The sequence below is a fragment of the Lytechinus variegatus genome, chromosome 2 (genome assembly GCF_018143015.1).
Source record: "Lytechinus variegatus isolate NC3 chromosome 2, Lvar_3.0, whole genome shotgun sequence".
Lineage (NCBI taxonomy): Eukaryota > Metazoa > Echinodermata > Echinoidea > Temnopleuroida > Toxopneustidae > Lytechinus > Lytechinus variegatus.
The window spans coordinates 47,989,168-48,016,821 of record NC_054741.1 but is presented as its reverse complement, the minus strand read 5'-3'; the positions used below and the strand labels follow the sequence as shown (position 1 = coordinate 48,016,821).

Genomic DNA, 27,654 nt, shown 5'->3' with positions numbered 1-27,654 from the left:
GCAGCTTGTTCTCTATCTAAAACATTATCCGGTTTCAGATCACAATATAAAAAAATTGTCTGCTCGCGCTTTGTTCTCGCATTATTAATGTAGTAAACGTTCCAATTACTCATCCTTTTCATGATTTACAAAACATGAATAGAGTGTCCAGAACTTTTTCGCTCGCGCTTCGCGCTCGCATTAATTGTTTAGTAATATAGTTATCACTTTTACGATTACAAAAGAGTGCTTAGAATTTCCATTCTTCAAGTAAAAATGTATAAATTTTCAGTTCGCGTTTGCATTATGTGATATGTAAAATATGTAACGTATTCATGGCTAACAAGCAGCCGTGAACAGAACTTTTTTTGTCAGATCGAAACGTATATTAAGAATAAATAAAAAAAATCTGCTCGCGCTTTGCGCTCACAATATTAGGAAGATTTCCAATTACTCATCCTTTTCATAATATATAAAATATGAATAGAGTGTCCCATTTTAGATTTAAATCTCGAATTTTCCAGCTCGCACTTCGCACTCAAATCAATTATTTAGTTATATACTAATCGTTTTCCATTCTTTAGGTAAAAATGTCAAAATTTTCAGCTCGCGCTTCGCGCTCGCATTATTTAATAATTGAAATATGTAACGTCTTCATGGCTAACAAGCTGCCGTTAACAGATCCTTTTTTATCAGATCAAAACGCATATTGAAAATTTCTGCTCGCGCTTTGCGCTCATACTTTTTCATATGAATATATATATATTTGTGACTGAAAAATATTCCGCCCCCCCCCCCCTATTGGCGAAGGCTGGATCCGCCCCTGGATTTTTCAACTTTGTCTTATCGCCATTTGTCACATTTAATAATATGTTATTTCCGATTTGGCTATACCTATTCGCATACATTCTTAATTGCGAAGCTTCGTTATTCCGAAGATTCGTAAGTCCGAAAACGAAATGAGGTTCGTAATTTCGAAGGTTCGTTAGTCCGAAAACAAAGTGAGGTTCGTAATTCCGAAGGTTCGTTAATCCGAAAACGAAATGAGGTTCGTAATTCCGAAAGTTCGTTAGTCCGAAAACGTAATGATTAACGAACTTTATTTAGTTTTCGGACAAACGAACCTTATTTCGTTTACGGATTAACGAACCATCGGAACAACGAACCTTATTTCGTTTCCGGACTAACGAACCTTCGGAACATCGCACCTTATTTCGTTTTCGTATTATCGAACCTTCGGAATAACGCCACAAATGTTCGGATTAACGAGCCCTTTTACGTTTTCGGAATTACAAACCTTCGGAATAAAGAACCTTCGGTATTACGAAGTGTAACCACAACTATTTCGTCTAAAACCACGACACTGCAGAAACGTCGGTTTTGATTAAACACCAACCTGGTACCATGCCATGCAGAAAAGCGTTGAAATCAAATCGATATTGGTTTAACACTAATGCCAAATTGGTGTCTAGACTAACGCCAAGCCGGTGTTGTTTCAATACCTTTCTGGTGTGGACAGATATACAGTAAATGCCAGGCTGTTGTTAAATTAACACCGGTCTTTTTGCAGTGTATATACGATTAAATGAACTGTTGTGAAACAAATTGTTATTTTACAAAGTATTTTACAAAGTGTTAGACAAAGTAGAAATTAAACCATCTGGGCACTTTTTAGACTACCTGGCAGTGTCGTCACGTCAACTTTGAAATCTTAACCAAGGTTAAGTTTTAAAATGTCTTCATACTTCTGGTCGGGTCGTAAGGTGTGCGGTGGCCTTTAGAAGTGTTTAGAAGTAAAAAGGTATAATTTCAGAAGTCTGAAAATGTCGCGAATTTCTATAATGGTTATCAAGGGGCAGAAAATGGATGAGTGTAATGTCAGGTCATTTGGTGAATGTTCAAGGTCATTTAGAGGTCAATAAACTGATGTCAACTTTGAAAATAATAGCCATTATGATAGGATTTTGAATGATTGCAGAATATGCTGAATTATCAGTCAGTATTATAGGCCTATCAAACATGGATATCATGGTTGATAGATATCTGAAAAGTAGATAATTGGATTACCAAATAACTAAAGGCCATTTCAGATCAATTGACTAGTATATTGTTATCCTGTTCATTTTTGTGAAATATGTATATATATTTGTAACTTGAAATGGTTATTGGATATCACAAAATATATGCAATGGAACATAAGTTTTTTAATCAATTATTTTGAGTCTATTATATGCATCTTACAAAGTGTTGATTTCAAAGTCACCACTGCGATATTAAATTGCGAAATGCAGACTAGACTACAGAGGCGTTCCACTTGTTTATAAGATTTTACATTTGATTATTATGGACAACATTGATTATGCGAGCCCGAACTGCTATCTGAATATTTGGACAAAGCATATACATGTATTTAGATTTCATTACTTAATACGGGACATTTTAAGCTCAAATTGTAATATAAAATGATCCGTATGTCAGTAAATAAGTATTAAATGAGAGTGAAACGCGAGCTGATATTTTTTTTTGGAAGCTAAAGCGAATCATGAAACGGGGGTGTTTCATAAAGCTATTCGTAAGATACGAATGACTTTACGCACGACTGGTGACCCCTTTTTTGTGCTATGTGATATCCCTATGTAATTGAGTTATGACCTAAGAACATGTTCCAGTCGTGCGTTAAGTTTTTCGTAACTTTACGAACAGCTTTATGAAACTCCCACCAGGGTTTACATAATACCCCGCTGTCTATCAGCGTCCTGTTGGTCGGTCGTGCCGACGCGTCGGTCCGTTGCCAATCTTGTACGTCGAACTACTTTCTCAATTTTTAACCAGTTCTCATGAAATTTGGAACAAACATAACGATGCGCAATACATCTAAATTTTCGCATGTGTTGGAATTTGTTTTGCTATGGCCACTCATCACTGTTAACTGCAGATCGACTCTCAAGAACACCTGCAATCTTACTGCGCTGTGTAAATTTGTGTAAAAATTACAGAAAATAGATATTTGGTGTATGTAATCTTACAAATTTATTGTAATAAAACTGTTCCCCCCATTTTAAAATAGACGTGTTCTGTAAAATTCTATATATAAAATATTGTATAAAATCTTTTGTTTTACCAATTTAGAGAATGATTTTTTTACTTCTTTCTGTATTTTTTTAAATATTTATTCTGTAAAATCTTTTGTTTTTTCTAAGAGTGTATTATTGCAAAGATTGGTTAAAAATCTTGTGGTTTGAAGTACTTCATCAGTTTTAACCAATTCTCATGGAATTTTGCTCACACATAATAATAATAACGTTTTATTTACCCAGGGTAGCCACTTCAGATAGGAAAACTGCTCTAACAGGGGGCCCGGCCTGCATAACTTATTACCCTTCTCCAATCTAAATGCTAAGCGCCTAGCAAGAAGGCAGAAGGTCCCATTTTTATAAGTCTTTGGTATGACTCAGCCGAGGATCGAACCACGCCTTCCCGTTCATGAGGCGAATGCTCTACCACTGAGCCACTCATTAGTCTCGAGAGAGTGAAAAGCGAGCTGATTGTTTATGCTGAATAGAGTAGGAACGTTTTAAGCATTCCTTGGCTTGCAGGAAAAGCATGAAACAGGATGCGCAAGACACAATTTTCGTATGTGTTGGAATTTGTTCTGCCATCAGTGGTAGTAACAGTACATTATTTCAAAAAATAAAATAGTTAAAAAAATCTTGTGATTTTTAAGTACTTCATCAGTTTTCAACCAATTCCTATGGAATTTGGCTCACACATTGGTCTTGAGGTAGAGATGTGCAAGGCATATTTGTTGAACGTTTCGGAAATCGTGTTGCCATGATAACAACATATTATATGACAAATGTATGTAAAAATAAAGAGGTTCTAGCTACTTCATCTTTTCTCAACTGATTCTCGTGAAAGTTGGGACAAAATATTCATATGGGGGTATATAGACATGCAATATTCATTTTCTAATTGTGTTGGAAACTATATTAACTTGGTAATGGAATATCGAGGGTCGTGAGCAAATCATCTTCAGTGATATTTCTAATTTCAGACTGGGGCCTCTAAGTTTAAGGTCAGTTTGATGTCCTCCGATATTAAATACAAATCGACTCTCCATAAATATGATCTCGAATATAAAGACAAATTTGGCGCCTCCAAGTTGAAGATCGAATCAGCGCCCGTGACCTTTAAAACTAATTTTGCGCACTATAATTTCAGGTTAAATAGCGCTCATCGCGATTGCCGCTGTTTTTCCTCGCATATTTTTCCACTTTCTCTCCATTCCTCCTTATTTTCTTTCTCATTTCCCCCTTCTTCTTGTTCTTCTTAATTAAGACCAAAAAATGGTTTGCAAAGAAACTTTTTGTTGGATGACTTCCTCTTTAAGGATGGTTTATGCGATACGATTTCCTTATGAGGTTCCATACTGTTTTTCGAAAACACAGGGGTGAATTTTAAAAACGGTTTAGCGTCTAATTATGGATTCAAATTCACATTCCACCGGGACTGCTATTCACTTAGTGTATATGAAACTAATTGGCATATTTTAATAATGCATGTCATAGGGAGTCCAAAGTTCGCGTGTGTTCATACTTCGCGGATGGCCATTATTTCAAAACCTATTCAATATCTTTGAAATATAACATCAAGAACATGAAAAGCAACCTAAAATTATCGTGTAATTTTCTTTAGGATGAGTTCAGTATTCATGAACATATTGACAAAAGATCGGAAAATTTGTCACCGTAAGCAGGTAAGCGCCTGTTTTAAAAAATCTGAACTTATCAATAAGCATCACTATATCATCATTTTATAAGTAGTTATTGAAAAAAAACGTCAGTTGAACATGGTACTGACGGATTTTATAGTATTTTCCGTTCATATGATATAATATCTCACCTTTTGAGCTTGATTTTCACAATAGATTTCAGCACAGCGCGAATTCGTCGATCGGAATAGAATTTTGAGATCACGATACCGGCGAAACCCCTTCGTGATGACCAACTTCACTTTATCGTCAATAATTTTAGAGTTTACGATCTTGTTGTCAATTTGGTAGCTATTATTTGACTTGGTTTTGTATAAGATGTAAATATTTTGTGAACGAATTTTAGCTTGAGGAATGTTTTTCAAATGTCCGCGAAGTTTGGACACCCCAATCATACATTAATTTCTGATAATCAAAATTATATTCTTATGAGAACACGTAGAAAAAAAATGATAATGAAAATAGTAAGTATAGACCAATATTCGGTGTGTAAAGTGAAAGCATAGAGCTAACGTATTAGCTCAGTGGTTAAAGGTTTAAGAAAATTATCAATATGAACTTTTTTGCCCTTATCCACCCCCCCTTCTCTTTACATCATTCCCTCTCATACGCCTGGCTTTTAGAATTTCCCCTGAATAACATCCTTCAAACGCTATGTATTTCCGGAATGACCTTTAATCAAAACAATAAGCCTTCATTTTTAGAAATAACTCGATCTCGGCATTGGTCTGTTGTTGAAGCCTGAACAGAACACACAAACAACTCTGTATACTAAGGAAGAAGAAAAAAAATAGACCGTTTTTACGCAGCAAAATGTGTATCTCCGATTTAAGGAATTTATTTTGCTCATAATCGTCAAAGGAGACGCATAGCTTCTCTTTAAATTATTACCAAAGTATTTCTTTTCATTCGTCAATCATTCTGTACAGAATGACGCTTTTACAGTTATCTATCGTCTTGCTTTGTAGCGTCTTCGCGGTGTCCCTGAAAAATGTCTGGCCAGATGGTGGCAACAGTGGGATACCCACACCAAGTCACGCGGTTCGCAACAACGATTCTCTCAAGAACTGTGATTGTTCTGTTGATTTCCTGGATAAAGTGGTCGATTGCTCCCAGAGGCAGTTGAGAGATGTGCCCAATGATCTAATCCTGGATCTTCGTTCACTTGACCTAACATCAAACCTGATCCAAAGACTGAGGAACACGTCCTTCGTCCGGTACTCTCTTTTAGAGACACTCAATCTGTCTAACAATCTCATCAACATAATAGAATTAGGGACTTTCTTTCCCCTTGAACAACTTACCTTCTTGATACTTGACAAAAACCCCATTTATATGCTTCCCAATAGTGATATATTTCGGGAGTCCAAACGATTATCAACGCTGTCCATGTCATCTTGCAACTTAACGTATTTTCCAAATGAAACCCTTGGATTATTGCCTCAGATAAAAGTTCTCATATTGTTTGATAATAAACTAACATATCTAAATATTTCAAAGTGTCCCGAAGGAGCACTGACTCAAATAAATCTCCGGCTTAACTTACTTCAGGAATTGTCAGCCGAAAGTCTAAGATTGTCCTGCAGAACATACTCTCTTTTATTATGTCAGACTAGTTATAAGAAAATTGACGCCGCTGCTATTGCCAGTTTGCCCATTCGTTCTTTGTCATTCGAGCTTGTGCTACCGTATTCAGGGTTAACGTTTGATGTTTGGGAACAATTGTTTACAGGTATAGCTTTGTCGGAGATAGATAATCTGGACCTTGTGAATGCAGTCCTGGTCGGTGATCTACCCCATAACTTCTTTGATCCATTGAGGGGTAAGAGGCTTTACCTATACCTGTACAATGCTTGGTTCAAATTATACCCATCAATTTTTTCCAGTCTCACAGCTGTTTATAAGATGAAGATTTATCGCCTTGATATAGACGTTCTACAGCCATCTTTCTTTGATGGTATGAGCGAACTTCACAGCCTTTCACTTGTTGCCACAGAGATGAAGCAATTAAACCCTTCGGGGGCTCGTTGGAACATTGATCTAACAGAATTGGATTTGTCTGAGAACAATTTGGTAATGCTAAATAACCAAGTATTTTGGGGTCTGTATAACCTTGCATACTTGGACCTGACTTACAACCCAATGTTAGCTAATTTTCCATCTTTACCATATGTTATTGGACTTCAGAACCTACGAACGTTGATTGTTTCCCGTACTAGAATTTCCAAAATGCGCTTAGATACACTATTTCTTGAAAACTTTTTATTCACCTCAAGGCCATACGACTGGGATCGCTCTGCATCTGCATTTATTCCTGGCCAAACGTTCCAGTATACACCGTCCCTCAAATTTATCAATTTAACTTCCTCGTTTGTTGAAATGCGAGAGCTGTGGGATTCGTTTAGGAATATCTCTCTCTTTAACGGACTTCACAATCTAACGTATCTGGGACTGAAACAAAATCGTCTTAAGAGGATACCAGCAGGGGTCTTTGACGACCTTTCCGCGCTGCAAGTTCTAGATTTGACAGATTGCCAAGTTTCTGCAATGGATTCAGGATCTCTTGATTCACTGACCTCCTTGACAGTACTCTTTCTGCAAGATAATAACTTACAAATACTTCCAATGCATATCTTGGACAACCTGATACATTTGAATATCTTTTCAATAAATGACAATGCATTGTTTTACATTGACGAATATTTTTTCAATAGCACAACTATGATAACATCATTAGATATTGGTAGAAATCAACTAAGCGTTTTCAATAAGACAACATTTTCCCGAATATCAAGCACGCTATCTTCAATCGATCTGTCGCAAAATCCAATTGAATGCTCTTGTAGATCTAAGTGGTTGATTAAGTTGCTGCGTGGAATTGAGGAAATTCAAAACGTAAAGCAAACAACATGCTCATATGCATCAGAGAAACATTTCGGGGGAGAGGAACTGGTGTCCATTCATCCAGACGATCTCTGCTTGAAGAAGTTTGTTATTTCCGTTCCAGCAATTTTCTCGATACTATGTGTCGGTATCATCATTGTCATCACGTATCACTTCAGATGGAGTATGAAGTACAAGCTTTTCCTGCTAAGACTTGCTGTTTTGGGTTATGAAGAAATCTTGGACGAAAATGAACGAGAGGATTACGATTTCGACATCCATGTCATATCGACAGACGATGATTTCATGTGGATACAAGATCACTTGAAACCAACACTTCAAATGATCCTTCCGTACTACGAGAGAAGAAGAATAGTCTTCACTGAAGATGATCTTCCCATTGGAAGACATCGCTTAGAAGCCATTGACGATGTCCTGACTAGAAGCTTCAAAGTCCTTGTGTTGATGAGCAAAGCTGCCATTGCTGATGACTGGTTCCTGACATGTTTCCGTATGGCAATAGATCAAGGGGACGATACCCAGACGGAGAATATTGTTCTGGTGTTCCTGGAGAATATTCAAGAGGATGAGATGCCATTTCTTGTAAGGTTGTACATGGGAGGTCAAGGACCGTATCTACAGTGGATGGAAGATGATGAAGAGGGGCAGGAATACTTCCGAAAAAAATTGTTCAAATATATGTCTGTTAACCGAAAGCGTAACTATCTCATACCTCCAGAATGAGAATTTTATTTTGTTATTATTACTTTGCTTGATTAAATTAGTATATTTTAGTTCCTTTACTTTCATTTCCAAATCTCGGTTCTTTAACTCCATCATGTCCATCTTAACGACGGAATGCTTTAGGCATTTCGTGATAATCTTTACAATGTCGACATTCTTATCAGTTGAATAATTTTGGATATTCTTTTTAGTCATTCATTGCTTAAAAATTATGATTTACATACTTGTATTGTATAGATGTAGAGATTTATGAAGGCATTTTATTGTGATTTCAAGAACTAGTATTGTCCGCTTGCTTTGAGCAGTTGAGTAAGTTGGTTTATATATTCCACTTAGCCACTCTTACTCTGATTCGGCAAACCTACAGATAGTACGGGGTCCGAGAAATGAACATATTTTTTTAAAGGAAAGAGCAACAAATAGATCGTAAGAACAAGATTTGCCTTATTAGCTTTACGTTCACATGCCGCTGTAAGTACATCGAGAAAAAGATTGCGTGACTTCGCAACGTTTACTCATGTAATCACGGTGCGATATCACATATTGAGTAACTGCGTAAAAACGCGTCCTCTATTCTACGAAGTGTAGGATCTACACGTTGTTGTTTTGTCCGGGTATTTTGCACGACGGTAAATCATGAACAGTCACAGTATTGCTCATAAGTGACATGAGTCTTTACACACTTTACCAGCAGTTTTTAAGATATTAGAAATTACAAGCGCACCCGCATAAAGATCGCAATGTGTGTGTGCAACAAAATATGCAAGCTATAGTCCCCCAAGTCCGAAAGTCTCACCTTTCAAATAATCTTTACTACATTCATTTCAAAGTTGTTACCTATGAAGCAGTTTAATCTCCGACCGTAACCTGCCATTTTTGTTTCGGTAGATTTTTGCATTTTCGTAAAACGAGAAAGATTTCGGCGGAGTTCCATGGAACCATTGTTGAAACTGCGATGGCGTTAGTCTGTTCTCAATGACAATCGACATTTATATTGCTAAGCGATGAATGATTCTTATTTCCCTTGTAGCATTTCACCAAAGTGTTGACTCACATAACCCAACAATTCGTAGATTTTTGGGGATGATATATTTTTACTTTTTGTTTAAGATTGTACGCAAAACGTGAAAGCGCGCCTTGACGTGATTACATGCGTAATCGTTTCGGTTTCGAGCCAGATTGCGTTCTTTCCATGATCGCGCACCGGGTCGTTTGCGTTCTTCCCATAGGCGGCGCGGAAGCGGGGGGACGTGTCCCCCCCCTAAATTTAAGGAGGGGGGACGGTCCCCCCCCCCTAAATTTGTTGTTGATGACCTTTTTTTTTTTTTTTTTTGCTTGTCAATTTATTTTCCTATGTCCCCCCTAAAATTTTTTGGTTGAGAACCTTTTTTTTTTGCTTTTGTCAAATTTTTTTTTGTTGTCCCCTCCTAAAATTTTTGGCTTCCGCCGCCAATGGTTCTCTTCCCCCTTTTTCTATATTTTGATTGCGACGTCAGGCGGGAATTTGAACACGTTCAAAACGTCACTGTTACAAATTGTTAGAGTTAGTCCATTTAGATATACACCTCCTGCTTAATTCTGGTTCTCCAATGTAAGTTGCGTACTAATGATGTTGGATTGGCCTACTCATGCTTACATAAAACCGGGTTCAGATAAGTTTACAAACCTGAATAGAAAATTTATCATTCAAAAGATGACTGTTAGGGCAATGACATTCCAATCCTCTATCAGGGGCGTCTATCCATTTTTCAGATGGGGTTGGGGCAAAATCATGCATCAACGTTCCAAAGGCGCTCGATAACACAAAACAAACACACACACACACACCATATACTCTAGGGTGTAATTTTAACACCTCAGGGTGTGGTCCTCTACTATCCCTAAATTAGACCTCAATATAGCCAATCTGGAATAAAATTATTGGAAATGGTTTTTCAACTGATTTGAGTAGGTATGGGTGTCAACATTTACCAAAAAAAGTTAGGAGGAATACGGGTTGGGGAAAGTGGTTTTTTTCAAGGTCAAAGGTCAATGACCTTTTCATATATACCGTATAATGATATCTCTGAGATGGAAAGGCGCAGGTTGGTGATAATGGTGTCAAAATGCACAAATTTTTACCAGAATATCAAGTAAAATAAAATTAAGTACCTAGCATGCACATTCACCGATGAAATTCAAGGTCAAAGCCTTTCAAAGGTCAATGACCTTTTTACATTATATACCATACTGTATAATGGTATCTCTGAGATGATAAGGTACAGGCTAGTGATCATGGTGTCAAAATGTACAGATTCTTACAAGAAGGTAAAATAGAATGAATGTGAGTACCTAGAATGGACATTCACCAATAAAATTCAAGGTCAAAGCTTTCAAAAGGTCATTGACCTTTTTACATTATATATATCATACTGTATAATGGTATCTCTGAGATGAAAAGGCACAGGTTGGTGATCATGGTGTCAAAATGCACAGATTCTGATCAGAAGATCAAATAAAATAAAATTAAGGACATAGAATGCATATTCACCCATAAAATTTAAGGCCAAAGGTCAATGACCTTTTATACATTATATACCATATTATATACTGGTATCTCGAAGATAAAACGGCGAAGGTTGGTGTTCTTGGTGTCAGAATACACAGATTCTTACAGGAAGATCAAATAAAATGAAATTAAGTATCGACAATGCACATTCACCCTTAAAATTCAAAGACAAAGGTCAATGTCCTTTTTGACATTAGATAATAATAATGGTATCTCTGAGATAAAACACCGCAGGTTAGTGATCTTGGTGCCAAAATGCAAAGATTTGTACAAGAATCTTCTGAAAATGGGTAGGATAGGTCTAACTCTCATGTCACAGCTAGCATGATGATGATGATGATGATGAAGTGAAGGCCATCATTAGAGCTGCATGTATATCAACTTCAACAAAGATGAATTCCCGTATTATTATTAATTACCTCTAATTGCGAGCTGCCAGAATCTCTTGAGATGCTAATGTTGCAGGACAAAACTTCATATCTGCTCTCTGCCGTACGTCACCCATGATGCTATTTCTACAAGGTGTCAGTTTGTACAAGGATCATTATTTGGTCCAGAATAACTGAGTGTTATCATGCACAAATTAGGCATATGATATGGTAATGAAATTCAAAAGGAGATAATAGCTTAAAAGTACACATCCATTGACCTAACAAAACTCCTACAGCACCACGTCCAGTTCTTGAGAATCAAGCTATGCAACATATCAGCAATAATATAGACCCTGGTCTGATATCCCTTGACAGAACGTTATTAGGCTTTCATTGAATGGGCCAGATCAAAGTCCTGAAAATGTCAGAAGGTTTTCAAAAGTTTAATTACTCTTTGCTGAAGTTGAGACACAACTTCATTTACTATGACAAAAGCTGCAGCTCTAATGATTGCCTTATTTCAATTCTTCATCATTGCCCCTGGCTATATGAAAATGTTCTTAGATGATGCATGCCATTAGGGTTAGGCCTATCCTTTCCATTTACAGATTAAGTTATAGTTTATAGTATTGATTGTAGCAATTGAGGTTAGTGACCTATTGCTACAGAAAAATTAGTACCTTGATTTAGATTTATAAAATGCATATGTAAATGCCTACTTTAGACAACTTCACCATTTTAGATTATATCATACATGATTTTTTTTACACTTTTGGCAATGCATTACTACAATATATATTAAAAAGTGCTATTTGATATCGATTTCACCTCGAACTTGTATTTTGACGTCATCATTGGTCAAGGAATCAACTATTAAATTTGTGTTCATTTTCCATGCAGGTCAGTCTTTTTCCCATCAGAATCACTATATACAATGAAGTTATCAAGTTATCGACCTATTTTCTTAAATTCCCTGACGTTATTGATATAGTTGATTGACTTCTAACCCTTAAATATATTTTCCATGGCCGCCATTATTTATCCTTATTTCAGAGTGAAATTATTAAACATCCAAGTTTTCATTACAAATAGGTATCTTTCTTTCTATAATTCACAAATAAAATGTGAATATAATAATTATGAATTACTATCTTTTTTGGGGGGGGAATCATGCATGGATGTATAAATATTTATTAACTTTTGACCTTTGACTCTGGATATCAAAGGTGAAGGTTAATTCTTAATGATTATTTTGTGCCTTTTCATCTTCTTGCAAAAATTGCTTTTTGACACCAAATCACCAACCTGCGACTTTTCATCTCAGAGATACCATTATACCATATATAATGTAAAAAGGTCATTGACCTTTGAAAGGCTTTGACCTTGAATTTCATTGGTAAATGAGCATTGTAGGTACCTTATTTGATTTTATTTGATCTTCTTGTAAGAATCTGTGAATTTTTGACACCAAGATCACCAACCTGCGCCTTTTCATCTCAGAGATACCATTGTACCGTATATGGTATATCATGTAAAAGGGTCATTGACCTTTGAAAGGCTTTGGCCTTGAATTTCATTGGTGAATAAGCATTGTGGATACTTGATTTGATCTTCGTGTAAAAATCTGTGCATTTTGACACCAAGATCACCAACCTGTGCCTTTTCATCTCAGATATACCATTATACCGTATATTGTATATATTTTTAAAAAGGTCGATGACCTTTGAAAGGCTTTGACCTTGAATGTTTTTGGTTAATGTGCATTCTGGGGACTTAATTTTATTTTATTTGATCTTCCTGTAAGAACCTCTGCATTTTGACACCAAGATCACCAACCTGTGCCTTTTCATCTCAGAGATACCACTATACCGTATATGGTATATAGTGTAAAAAAGGTCATTGACCTTTGAAAGGCTTTGACCTTGAATTTCATCGGTGAATGTGCATTGTAGGTACTTGATTTTATTTTATTTGATCTTCTTGTAAGAATCTGTGCATTTTGACACCATGATCACCAACTTGTAGTATTTTATATGGGAGATACCATGATACAGTATATTTAAAAAGGTCATTGACCTTTGACCTTGAAAAAAACACTTTCCCCAACCCGTATTCTTCCTAACTTTTTTTTGGTAAATGTTGACACCCATACCTACTCAAATCAGTCAAAAAACCATTTCCAATAATTTTATTCCAGTTGGTTACTAATTATTGGATACTAGGTCCTCTATTAACACCAATTGGTGTCAGTTTTAACACCGCAGTTTTTACAGTGATATATATATATATATATATATATATATATATATGTATGTATGTATATATATATATATGTAGCTCATGGGAAAGACAACATATCTTAACAACACATTAATGCAAGGACGAAGTGCGAGCTGAAATCTCTTTAGTATAGGCCTACTGACCTGAAAACAGCAAACAAGTACATGTTTAGGACTGACTCATGAGGAGGATACATATCTCACTAAACAGATAATGCGAGTGCACAGAGTGAGCTGAAATTTCTTTATATTCTGACGCATAAACGCTTGATATTCTAAGCAATTTTGGTGCCAATGATTAAGATGGGTATCTAAAAGAACAATTGATGCGAGATCAAAGCGCGAGAGCTGAAATTTTGATATTTCGATCTGAAAAAAATTGACAGTTAATAAACGTTTAATAATAAAGAACAAAATGTATAATTTATCCAATAACCGTTTGCAAATCGAAGCGGGAGTTCTTTTAAAGTTTAGAACTTAAAAGCGGGACATTCTGTTCTTCTACTCACCTATTTAATCATGTAAAGTATGGGGTTTTGCTAACGAAATGATGCGAGCGCGAAGCGCGAGCTTAAAAAAAATTATATTCCAATCTGAAAAGCGGATTTCTGTGTAACATTACAATCTTATTTTCATTTTTTTTTCATATTCCGAATTATTGGGTGGGCAAAATGTTATGTCTGCCCCCTATATTTTCATTGGTGGGTCATCGCCCCCATGCTTTATATCAGAGATCATCAAATGTAGAACACCAATTAAAATTCATTTAAAAATCACTGAAGAAGAAAATCATGCAAGAATTTAGTGAACATTAGTCAAATGTTTCAATAGTGTACATAATTATGTAAATATGTCAATATGTTTTTGCTTTAGTACTCGAATTAAATTAGTTGTCAGTATATTGAGTGATGTAATCCTATAATGAGCATGCAGCCAGAGTTATGTACAGGGTGTCACACCCTATAGGGAGCCATTGATATGTTGTTATCCACTTTACCAAATGTTTTTTTCTCTCTCTTTTGTACATCAAGAAAATTAGCTTCACCCACCCCCCCTCCATTTTTTCGAAAACCGTGTACAAAAACGTAAAAATGACCATATGATTGTGAATATTTGCATGGTCAGCCTCCCACTTTGAAAACTGTTCCGCGGCCCCTGGTATTGGTGAAGCTGATTATGGATTTCAATCGTGTTTTATCTTCTTTCTTAAATTGATTGTAATTTTCCTTTAGTATGTTTATTAGAATGTTTAATGTGCCTGCAATGAAAACAATTTCTGTAGTTATCGAGGATGTGGTTTTGGTATATCATGTTCAATTGACCCTATGTTGTTTTGAGACGGGAAATAAAAACAACAAAACTACAAAATGTAATTGTCCACGGTTAATATTATTTACCCAATATAATACTGTGCATCCGGGGGAGATGCTGCAGGTGGCAGGGTCCAGCGCCATCTTACGTAATGATAAAAATTAAGAGGAAGAAAAAGAATGAAAGAAGAGAGGTCTAGATGTTGTTATAAATAAACCACTTGTTTCATTTGTAAAAAAAATAATAGTAATGATAATGGCAGTGGCTTTTTATGTTGTCTTTGTCCCCCCCCCCCCCTTGCTATCAAAACCACAATTAGTTGCCAAACGTAGGCTTGTTTTGGGCGTGTTGCATGGTGTCATGGCGTTTCTTCGTGAATAAATTAGTATCTATTCATCTATTAATGATATCAGTGGCTGGGTGCAGGGTCATCGATTCAGGTTTGAGATTGGGGAGGGGGGGGGGGTCAGCAAGGTAAAAAAAATGGAAATCATTATTTTCGTTGTTCTTTTTAATCAAGGGAGGTAGCACATGGAGTTGGAGTCATTTCCTTTCCAATTGAATTACGGGGGGTAACATAGAGCGATGTGACTGATTGTGGAAAGTATCTTTTACATGTTTTAGATAGGTAGGTAGTGGTGATTTCTTTTTTACCTGATTGCTAAAAAAGCAGGAATGCTTGTAAGCAAGCAAAAAGAGGATTGACTAAAGACCCTCTCCGAGGGACCTGGTAATGTGGTAATGAGGATTGATGCCTTGTAACCAAAGGGCGGTATAGCGCACCAAGTGGAAATCGAACCCAAATCACCGGAAGCCGAAACTTCCGCTCTACCATGTTTACCGTCTGGGCTCTGTTTATCCCTTTTCATTTCTTGATTTTTCCGCCTCTATCACTACTTCAAAATACGAGATATAAGAGGCGGATGCCCCCTTCGCCGTAGCGCCAAATCTGCATCCTACAGTCAACATGATCAATATTAAAGGGGTGGTCCAGGCTGAAAGTATTTATAGTTTAATAAATAGAGTAGAATTCACTGAGCGAAATGCCGAAAATTTCGTCAAAATCGGACAACAAATAGCAAGGTTATTGAATTTTAAAGTTTAGTAATATTTTTTTAAATTTTTTTAAAAACAGTCGCATGAATATTCATTAGGTTGGCTGATGATGTCACATCTCCACTTGTTCTTTTGTATTTTATTATACGAAATTAGGTTCATTCAAATTTTTTCCTCCAAGAACTAGAAAAAATGGATTGACAAATGATTCAGTGCATTAGATATTTATTGCTGCCAGAAGCGGATCTAGAGGGGGGGGGTTGCAACTCCCCCCCCAAAAAAAAAAAAAAATCCGGGGACCATTTTTTTTAATCTTATCTTTTTCTTTAAACTTGTAATTTTATTTTATTTTATTTCTATGTATTTATTTCATTTACTATTACTATTATTATTATTGTCATTATTATTTCTTTTTTTGGGGAGGGGTTGGGGGTTGGGCGAACAAATGTCACAGAGTCTCTTGCCCCCCCCATCAGCTTTTTTGAGGACACGGGCCACCGCCGAAGTGACAAGCTAGGCCATCGTTGCCGATTCTCATCCCCAAAATCCCCACATTAAAAAAAAAAAATTGGGGGATTGTTGAAGTCTTTGGGGATGAAAAATAAATATTTGGGAATGAAAATAATATTGAGTTTTATGAAAAACCAATTTGGGGATTTTCTGTCAAAATTTGGCAACTTTGGGGATATTTTAAGTGTCGTTTGGGTGGGGATTGGGTGGGGAAAATGCAACTTAATTTTACAAATTTTCATGGGGGTTAATTTGGCAACGACCTCTATACCAAAATTAGTGGTGTTTTAGATGCAAGAAAACGCCATTTTCACATACAGATTTTCAAAAATTTTCCCTACTGTGGGAGGGGGACCCCCCCCCCCCCTTCCACACCCTCCCCCCTCGCTCGCTCCGCTCGCTTGGACTCGGTCGCTACGCTCCCTCGCATACCACCCCAACCCCCCTTAATAAAAGCTGGCTGCAACTTATTTCATTATAAGGGAGACATATTATTCACACAAGTATGAAATAATGAAAAAAATATGATTTTATGTCATAACATAAGAAAACGGAAAGTGGAGATGTGACATCATCAGCTCACCTAATGAATATTCATGACGACTGTTTTCACAAAATAATGCTAAACTTTAAACTTCAATAACTTTATCATTTGTTATCCGATTTTTATGAAATTTTCAGCGTTTTGCTCAGTGAATTCTACTCTGTGTATTAAGATATAAATATTTTCAGCCTGGACCACCCCTTTAAGCTTTTATCATCCGTGTGTCAATGTCCCTATGCTATCGAATGTTCAGTAAGTTGATCTGGTAAGTTCTATTGCAAAGTTTAGACCTGATAGATAAACATGCGGTATCCACAAAATTCTTAAAGGACATTTAAAGAAACTTAATCACCGATTAAGTGATCGCGACACTGAAAAGGCGCATTCGACGGCACAATGTACTGCAACATTTGCCTGATTGCCGGTAGAACTCAAGTACTTAAATGTTTTCCAGCCGGTAACAGGCCGTGAAACTTAAGATGGCGCCGCCGAACTATCGAAACTTTGGTATTTTATTGCGTTACCGTATGTTTGAGCATCGTTAGAATGTCCACAAGAGTACCGTTTTCTGACAAATTTGTCGGGCTGAGAGTGAAAACATAAGGAAATACTTCCGTTGGTGCGAATGTTTCCTTAAAACTTATTGTCTTAGCAAAGATGAGAGAGAGTCGAAGGTCCCATTGTCTAGTTGACATGGTTTTAGTCACTACCTCACAAGGTTGCATATTCTGAGGCGAATTCCATCTAAACATGAATATATTTGAATGAAGAGGAGTCAAGAAACATACTAAAATCCACAATTGTTGTTACAGTTTACAGGTAACATGGCTGTATATACAATAGAACTAGAATTCCGACAAGGGATATTGAAGATTTCTAATATCGAGCTTTAACCATTTCAGACTGAACCGTTGGCGATATGCACACTAAACCAATTGAATCAAAAATAAGGAAAAGAAGAAGTGGGAGCAACATGTCAATAAACCAAATATTTAATTCAAAACTCATTAGATCGACCAAGATGAATTGAATTTTGTCATAAGGGATACATTTTGAATAAGCCTATTCAGTGTATACATACTTTCGCTTACATTTTAATGAATGAAATTGAATAATACATTTTGGTTTAAAATAGGATGACGACTTGTCTGATGACCTGCAAGATTCAATTTTGTGCAAATTGTTTCATCAGCAGTAACTGTCAAACGTAAAACAATCTGAGAGTGTATGTTATAATTCATATTCATAACTTCTTTACGTCAGCTTAGACCGATATTAGATTTGCAAGTCTAATTTTTCAAAAGTTGTATACGAAAACACGATATAAGACATGTAGAGAGGAGATATATAGAGTGTGTATGTTTTCCTGAACGGTGTGATTTTTTTTTCTCCCCTCAAACATGTCGAAGGACACAAACATGGATATAGAGAAGCGAATATGAAAATCACCAAACCAAAAACAAATTACCTCGAAAGATCATTGAAGTATAAATAACCATGGCTTACAATGGATTTTTTTTTCTTTATATTAAATCCACTGGCGTACAGATGGGGTGGTGGGTTCTTGCCCCCCCCCAAAAAAAAAAAAATATAATAGCCTAATAATAATTCACGACCAAGAAAAAAAGGAAAAAGAAAAGGATAAGGGTGAAATATATTATTTTCTGAATTTCATGACAAAATCCCAAAATTTGATTTTTGTAATAAAAGTGTCGAAATTTTTGAGCCCCTTCAACATTTTTGGTCCACTGCGTCACTGATGAATCACTCCCTAGTATTATTAGTTTAAAGATGGTTGAATCACAAAGAGTAATTATTATGGTTAAATATTGGCTATAGTTCATTAATGACAATGCACATTGAACAATGATTATTTTTTTCTTCGGGGGAGGGTGTCCTCGTCGGAATGTAAATAAAACTCTCATTCAGGAAATGTTTTTGTTTCAAGTGGTTCCTCTTTTAAGAAAGTGAATATCATAGTTTCGATTTAATCATAAGTGAATTACAATTCATTTGGCGGAAATACACTCTTCGTGTTATTATTTCAGTTTCTAGCAATAAAGGTTACTTGTATTCCTGTTTGAACTCTCGAGTAACACGTTGAAGGTTATATATTATTTCAGGGAAGTGGGAGTTAGGCTCCCCTGGTTTCATTCGTATAAGATAAATTCGGCCGTGAATAGAGTTCTGGACCACTTGGACCTTTTAACAGACTATTCTATATCGTTTTATATTCAAAAAAGAAATATTAAGGACACTCGGCTTTAAACCCACAGTTCATACGACCACTATATCTACCGTCGATCAGGGGGGGCGTTTCATAAAGCTGTTCGTAAGTTAAGAGCGACTTTAAGAACGACTGGTGAACCTTTCTTACGAGTTGAACCATCGTCAATTAACATTTTGGTGTATATAGTCTACCATTCACCACAAGAAAGGATCACCAGTCGTTCTTAAAGTCGCTCTTAACTTACGAACATCTTTATAAAACACCAAAACGGATTGATTTCAACTCTGTGTAATCCTGAGTGTAGATCGGCAATCCCCAGTTAAAGAGATATAATCGTAATTCCTTTCCTGGCAAATGACTATAGATTTTCATGCGAAACTTTAACGTTGTCTGTGGATGTGATATTATATTTTACTTTTTTTACCCACTGTTGCAATAATTTATTTCAGTAGCATACAAAATGCAAGTGTGACTCCACATCTGTACCAGCTGGTACGGTCTGTCGCTGACGGCGCTAGACTCGATTACTAGATTTCGACTCATTGCTAAATATTATCTCTCTGAATTTTGACCTGAAAGATTCATATTGTGTGCAGGAAGGTTGCGATCGTATCCCGTAAAATTTCCCACATTTATTTCGTTCATTTTGGAGTGATGACCTTTTTTATTTCTTGCTAGTAGGGTTTTCTGCGGAGGTGAATGGCCTTCAGTTTTGCTAATAACATCTTTTTGGTCTTTCTTGTCAGGTTTTTCTTGGGACAGAATGTTCTTTATGTGAGAATGAGCACCACCTTCAGCGCATGATGAAGAACGACAGAACGATAAAAGAGCAATGCAGTCCAAGCGCCATGCATGTTCGTGCATAAAGACAGTGATGTGCCTATACAGTGCGTCCCTCAAAAAACGAAACCGAGATTTAGCGACAATTTATCATAACTTAATCATACATACAAAAATACAATAGACAAATGACTAGCAATGTAAAGCTTAGAATCTTCTCTTTATACTGGAATTACTTAAATAATTCCTCATTCACGCATGAGTGACCAAAGACAATTTGAAGAAAGTATACCAAAAATTCACATGGCGGGGGGTATCTGAATTTCAAAAAGAAAATCACATGCCTAGAAGTTCAATATCTGCTCTTTCATATTTTGATACCTTAATTACAGAAAATGGTCAAAAATTAAAGGAAACAATGCTTGTAAATTCATAATTTCATGTAATTACCTTGTTTTTACCGGTTTCCCACAGATCGCACGGTTAGAGACTTAAGGACTGGGGAGCATTTCATGAAAGGATTTCATCCGACAAGTCTTGTTTTATCCGACAATTACCATAGTAACAGTACCTATCAGCCAATCAGAATCAGGGAAAGTTGTCAGATCTGACAACTTGTCGGACAAAAATGTTGATGAAACGCTCCTCTGGTCACACCGCCTGAGCGTTGTTGGAGCGGTCGTGGAGCGGAGAGAAATAATCATCACCGCTCGCTACCGTTCACCATATTCGATTTCGATTGTTTTTTTTTTTATCCCCCCCCCCCCAATTTTGTGAGCGAAATTCGACCCTCTCTACCGCTCCACGACCGCTCCAACAACGCTCGGGCGGTGTGACCAGGCCTTTAATGCATGGCTGATCGTCAACAAATATCCATTATTTCTTGACTATTTTCTGTAATTGAGGTATCAAATTAAGGAGCAGATATTGAACTTTTTAAAAATGTGAGTTTCTTTTTGAAACCCAGATACAGCCCGCTAAGTGACTTTTTGGTATTCCCTCTTCAAAATGTTTTTGCTCACTCATGCAGGAATGAGTGATAATCTAAGTAATATCAGATAAAAGAAAAGATTTTAAGCTTCTCGATGGTAGGTCATTTGTCTATTTTATTTGTGACTAAGTTATGAGAAATCATCGATAAATCTCGGTTTCGTTTTTTCTGGGACGCATCGTATAGTCAGGCACCTCAAGGTACAGCATCCCTATCGGCAATGATCGGTAGGCTATTCCTTGCCCACCGGCACGCCCTGCTCCCTCTGAGGTTGACGTCACTCGTAAAAGATCTTGATTTACTCCCTAATGATTTTTTCTGAAATTCAAGATAAAGATGTGACCATTCTTTCACTTTGTTTGCCATGTGCATCTATGAAACAAAAACAGATGGGTGCGTTGAAATCCTGAATATCCATGTGACCTTACTTGATCACATGTTCTTCAAATTAGCAAGGTTTATAAATATATTTTTCAGTGCTATGTTTTCCTTTTTAATTACAATTATGTAGACAGAATAGCAATTGATAGAGCGTGTCTTTGAAGTAAAAAAAAAAGAATAAAGAAATCATTTGGGAATTTGCGTGTGTAAACTGCGATTTTAAGGATTAATTCATGTTGCCAATAAATAAATTTTAGTGATTATTTTCTTTCTCTTTACCATTGATTGAAAAAATGTAACACTGCAGCAAGAGCTGCTGGAACTGTCGATGACACATGGATCTGAGCTATGGTAGCACAAATAGAAATAAAGATAAAGTAACAAAGAAAGCAACACCCCCCCCTCCTCCTCCTCAAAAAAGATGACCACGGAAATCAGGAGGATAAGGCAATGAACGTCTTCAACACTCGAGTTTTATATCTTTCTTAGAAAATTTGTGACTAAAAATCACATTACCTGTCAATATTAGTGTACATTGATCATTTAACGCGTAGGCTTTATCAAATTATGAGAATTTGATCAATCTCCCGTTCAATCATCTAAAATAATTCGTCCTAATAAGCCCCAAATGGCCGATTGGTGCTTGCTTTTCTGATAGAATGACATCCAATTTGAAATCAAAGTCCTTTTATCGCTTTGTCTCACCCATTAGAGGTATTCCTGGCAGACGTGAAATTCAATAGGTGGGCCTAAGGGTGTGATAATGACCGTAGCTTAGGACTACATAGAAATCTCTTTTTCAATAGGGTAAAAATTATGATAACTTGCATTCAGCAAATACTTAATTATTTTGTTCAATGATTCCGGTGTTTTTATGACTTTGGTTATTCTCTTAATGTTTGGTTTTATAATATTCAAGTGTGTATACCAGAAGTTATTCGTCCTATCTTAAATTTCATCTTATCTGCCTCATGATTTTCCCTTCCCCCTTCGTGTTCCACCTTCTTTCCCTTCTTCGTATTCTTTTCATCATCATCTTCTCTTCCTTTTCTTTTCTTCTTCTTCATCATCATCTTCTCTTTCCTTTCTTTTCTTCTTTCTTCTTCATCATCATCCTCTTCTTCATCATCATCCTCTTCATTCTCCTCTTTTCATGTCATCGTCTTGTCCTGTCAATTTGTTTGTCTCTCATATTATCTTTAAGATACTAAATTCATATCATATTAAACAAAATATTGGTCGCCAATAGCATGCGCTGACTAATAACGCTATTTTTTTCGCATGCATGTACATCATAAAATCAGTTTTCTATATAGCCATATTGTCTTCAGTATTTTTTAGTTCAAACTGTGTCCTTCTCGAGTTTTAGCTTCTTTTATTCTGGACATGGATATTCTAGAATCTAGTATGCGTTTTATGTCCGTGCTGGATTTTTTCTTCTTTGTTTTCTCTTTGCGTCAACTATTCCCAAGCTTAACTTATTAACCTGCTATCACCTGTTTCCATCTTCCGCATCTCCTAATCGATTTGTTGATTCACCGGTTCAGAGATGCACTCACCAGTTTCTATCTCTTTCTCCATCTCCCGTTCTCCCCACCCCCACCACCGTCATCCCTATCTCTCCCTCTCTCCTCCCCCTCCCTCTCCCCCCTCTCTCTCACACACACACACACACCTTCACACTCTCTTTCTCTTACACACACTCACATGTAAAATCTCTCTTTCTTCATTTCTATTTCCCTCACATTCTTTCCTTCTCTTTCATTTTCCTTTCCATTTCTGCCTCCCATGTTCTTGACTTTATAATATAAATACACACACACACATATATATATGTTTATATATATATATATATATATATATATATATATATATATAACTGTGGCGTACCTAAGATTTTCCACGGGGGGGGGGGGCAAATTTGTCCGTCCAAAAATTGACAAAGCAAAACAAAAATAAAATAAAGGTCTTCAACCGGAAATGTACGATTTCGTACCAGAAAAAAAATTAACAAGCCAAAAAAGGGGGCGTCAAGCTCGTCGGGGGGGGGGGGGGTGGGGTCAGTCCCCCGTAGGTACGCTAGTATATATATATATATATATATATATATATATATATATATATATATATATATATATATATATATATGTATATATATATATATATATATATATATATATATATACACAAATTTGCATCCTTCCTTTCGTTGGTCGAGGGATGCCAACAAAAACAAGACAAAAAAAATTCCCCAGACTCGTGGATTCGAATGTTAAATTGAGTCACTTTTATTGTATTTTTAGTATTATATTACCTCTTTCACGCTACAAAATATTCATGATACACTTTCATTTCATCTGACAATTCAAACCTTGAAACTGAGTACTCTCAAATGTCGCAGGGACATACACCATTGACAATCGGTCTAATTAACACGACGCAAAGCAAACATTTCTCACATAATTCTGAGGCTCTTAATTAAGCCACTCTTGAAACACTCATGAAACATAAATCTTCTTCTGTCGCTTACGTGCCCTAATTACCATCTTTCTGAATCAATCTAAGGCGTACATCATTCTATGGGATTTGTGCGTGTGTGTAAAATGATAAAGGTTGTTTGCCGATAATGACAACCATGAGAATTGAGTATAAGACATAATATTGGTCTAATTGTTTTAGCAACATGACCAAGGTGGCAAACTTAACTGTAGGTCCATCTGCCTCAAAAATAGGTTTGAATTAGAACAATTGAACAGGCGTAATGTCACGTAACAAACAAAAACAACTAATTGATGTAATGCCATATGATGTATAGACTCCAAACCTACCGATGCGTCATCTAATAATATGTCGACTCTAAACGGACTAATAGTATTTTATGTAATAAAATGTCTCCTCCAAACTGACCGATGGTATAATCATCTGAAGATATGTTTACTCTAACCTGACCTATATTACTCCATGTAATAAAATTTCGACTCAAAACTGACTAGTAGCACTTCACGTAATAAAATGTCGACTCCAAACTGACTGATAGCACTTCATGTAATAAAATGTCGACACCAATCTGACCGATGGTATTATCATCTAATGATATGTCGACTCCAAACTGACTAATAGCACTTTCATGCTTCATGTAATAAAATGTCGACTCCAAACTTACCGAAGGTATGTCATCAAATGATAATTATGTCGACTCCAAACTGACAAATGGTATGTCATTTTGAATTATATAATAGCTATATTAGACTACAGTCTGAATTTTTTTTGGCAGGGTGGGGGTGTGACTGCGAAATAACACTGGACCAAATTCGGGTGTAGGCTAAATGGGTGTAATCAAGGAGCTTCTATTGGTGTAATAATGTCGATGATATTTCACTTTGGGAGTGTGTTGTTATTCGAAATTTCTCAAGGAAGATGGTATGGCATGCATACAACTGTTTCACGGAAATAAATGAGAAATTAAGAAAAAAATTAAGACTAAATCCATGTCATCATTGATCCACTCTCGGTGATCACATCGCAAATCAAGTAATTTCTTTCCTGTCCCTTTAATAACCCATTGGACTCCAATAGGATCGGCGCCAAGGAGGGGAGAAGGGGGAGAGGACATAAAACAAAACAAAAAAATAGAAAAAAGCATAAAGAAAAGTGAAGAGAAAATGCAAGTATCAAAGAGTGACTGAAGTTATGTAGCTTTTGATTATCCCATATGTTTTATTGAAGAAAGAATGACGTCATTTAATATGTGGTTTTACCCCAACCCCTATCAAATTACTAGTGCGCCACCTCTGGTCACTGCCCCCTTTCTTTTCCTATCGAACTGGAGTAAAATCATTATATTTAAATTCTGCATTGAATGCACTGTCCTTGATTATAGCTATCAAGCTCTTCACCTCTCGCGGTGAATATTTTCCCGTTATTTTTTTTACAAGAAACAAAATTCATGAATAGGGTTACGCGCCGCGTTTGCCCCCCCCCTCCTTCGAACCACGCATGTGATGCTTTGTAGCCTACGAATTATAGACACCTGAACAGAACCAAAAATCAAAAGTTGGATTTGATATTTTCTAAAGAAAACTATTGATCTTCCTTACTTGTGAAATAGCATGTGTACTAATCTTTTGTAGCTTAAGGTTGCAAGAATATATATTTTTATGAATACGCCCCAATAATTCCTCGTATTGTCTTTTCTGCTATTCAGTTACAAAATAGTCAACATGGTCAATAGTTTGCCATAAGCATTTTAATACAAATACTTCTCCGTGCACATAATTCTTTTGATCTTTCGTTGTATTTCCCCCCTGCTCTGTCCCGTATCCATCTTATTCGATATTCTTCTTTTTATTAGGGAAGACAAATACATATCAGTTATCATGCAGCGAGTTCAGAGAGTGCGACAGCTAATTAATTCCGCCAAAAACAATCCAGGCATGCTTAAAGTACACGTGGCATGTTATAGGCTACAGTCTGTGCTCAAGTAGCGTGCTGTATTTTTCGTTAAAAAAGTGTGTGTATATATACAGTGCGTCCCAGAAAAAACGAAACCGAGATTTAGCGATGATTTATCATAACTTAATCATAAATAAAATAGACAAATGACCTATCAATGTAAAGCTTAGAGACTCCTCTTTCATCTGGTATTACTTAGATTATTCCTCATTCACGCATGAGTGAGTAAAGACAATTCGAAGAGAGGATGCCAAAAACTCACTTGGCGGGGGTATCTGAATTTCAAAAAGAAAATCACATGACTAAAAAGTTCAATATCTGCTCTTTCTTTGATACCTCAATCACAGAAAATGGACAAGAATTAAAAAAGTTATGATCCCTCGAAATAATGGTTGTATTTCCCTAATTTCATTAAATAAACTTGTTTTCACCGGTTTCCCACAGAAGCTATCGCACGGTAACAAAAGACTTCATGCATGGCTGATCGTCAACAAAACGGAGTGTCGAGTTAGTTTGAACGCTAGCCTGTAAAACCTCTTAATTTTCTGAAATTATTGAAATTCAAGCCTTATTTCAAATAACCAGAACTTTGTCATTTCTTGACCATTTTCTGTAATTGAGGTATCAAATTAAAGAGCAGATATTGAACTTTTTCAGAATGAGATTTTCTTTTTAAAACACAGATACGGCCCGCCAAGTGACTTTTTGGTACCCCCTTTTCAAATTGTTTTTGCTCACTCATGCGTGAATGAGAAATAATCTAAGTAATACCAGATGAAAGAGGAGATTCTAAGCTTTACATTGATAGGTCATTTGTCTATTTTATTTATGATTAAGTCATGATAAATCATCGCTAAATCTCGGTTTCGTTTTTTCTGGGACGCACTGTATAATAGGGAACATTCATACCCAGTGATACGTTATTGAAATACTGCATGTATGTCAATGCATTAAAATTCGATGTGGTCCTATGCATGCATATATACCATGTATACCCATGTATGCATCTAACAGTAAGAAAATTGAGCATGCTCATAAAAGAATGAAACCATGTTTTTTCATCAAAATATATATAATGAAAGGGTATGCACGCCCTTTATTTAACGAAATTAAGCGATATTTATGATTTTCTCTTAACGTTCTAATTTTACATCTGATCTTGGCGAAATTATTCCTTTATGAGTTTTCCTCTATTTAATTAAAATCAGTGTCATTGGCATGGACCTATAGCATTTGATGAAGTAATCAAATCTGTATTCAATGAAAATCAGCAACAAACTATTCAAGCGAGTAACTGTAATTTGTGTAGTTTCTTTTTAAAACCAAAAACCATCGGTGATCAACATCAAAACATTCACATTAAATAATTCACCATTATTAGCCAAAACGATGTATTTTTATTCCATTTGAACTGCACTTTATTGGTGCGCAATCATAATTTGGGCTGTTGGAAATTAACTATTTTAATACAGATTTTTATACCTCGACTTCCTTTGTTTAGTCTTTGTTTCATTAATGGCGTTTTTTGTCTCACCTGCATAGCAGAGTGAGACTATGGGCGCCGCTTTCCGACGGCGGCGGCGGCGGCGTCAACAACATCAAATCTTAACCTGAGGTTAAGTTTTTTTTAATGACATCATAACTTAGAAAGTATATGAACCTAGTTCATGAAACTTGGCCATAAGCTTAATCAAGTATTACTAAACATCCTATTAGATTTTTACGTCACATGATCAAGGTCAAAGGTCATTTAGGGTCAATGAACTTAGACCATGTTGGGGGAATCAAAATGAAAATCTTAACCTGAGGTTAAGTTTTTGAAAT

The 27,654-nt window shown here is 36.2% G+C and overlaps 1 protein-coding gene across 1 annotated transcript; it reads left to right on the top strand.

The window, feature by feature from the left end:
* The first annotated feature begins 5,414 nt into the window (after window positions 1-5,414).
* LOC121408209 (toll-like receptor 3) lies at window positions 5,415-9,662 on the top strand. Its single transcript, XM_041599594.1, has one exon. It carries the CDS (start codon window positions 5,681-5,683, stop codon window positions 8,375-8,377), a length of 2,697 nt encoding a protein of 898 aa, XP_041455528.1. The 5' UTR covers window positions 5,415-5,680; the 3' UTR covers window positions 8,378-9,662.
* The last annotated feature ends 17,992 nt before the right edge of the window (window positions 9,663-27,654 follow it).

Bases quoted from the DNA above. Each gene is read 5' to 3' on its own strand.
- LOC121408209 (XM_041599594.1), top strand. From the start codon at position 5,681: ATGACGCTTTTACAGTTATCTATCGTCTTGCTTTGTAGCGTCTTCGCG.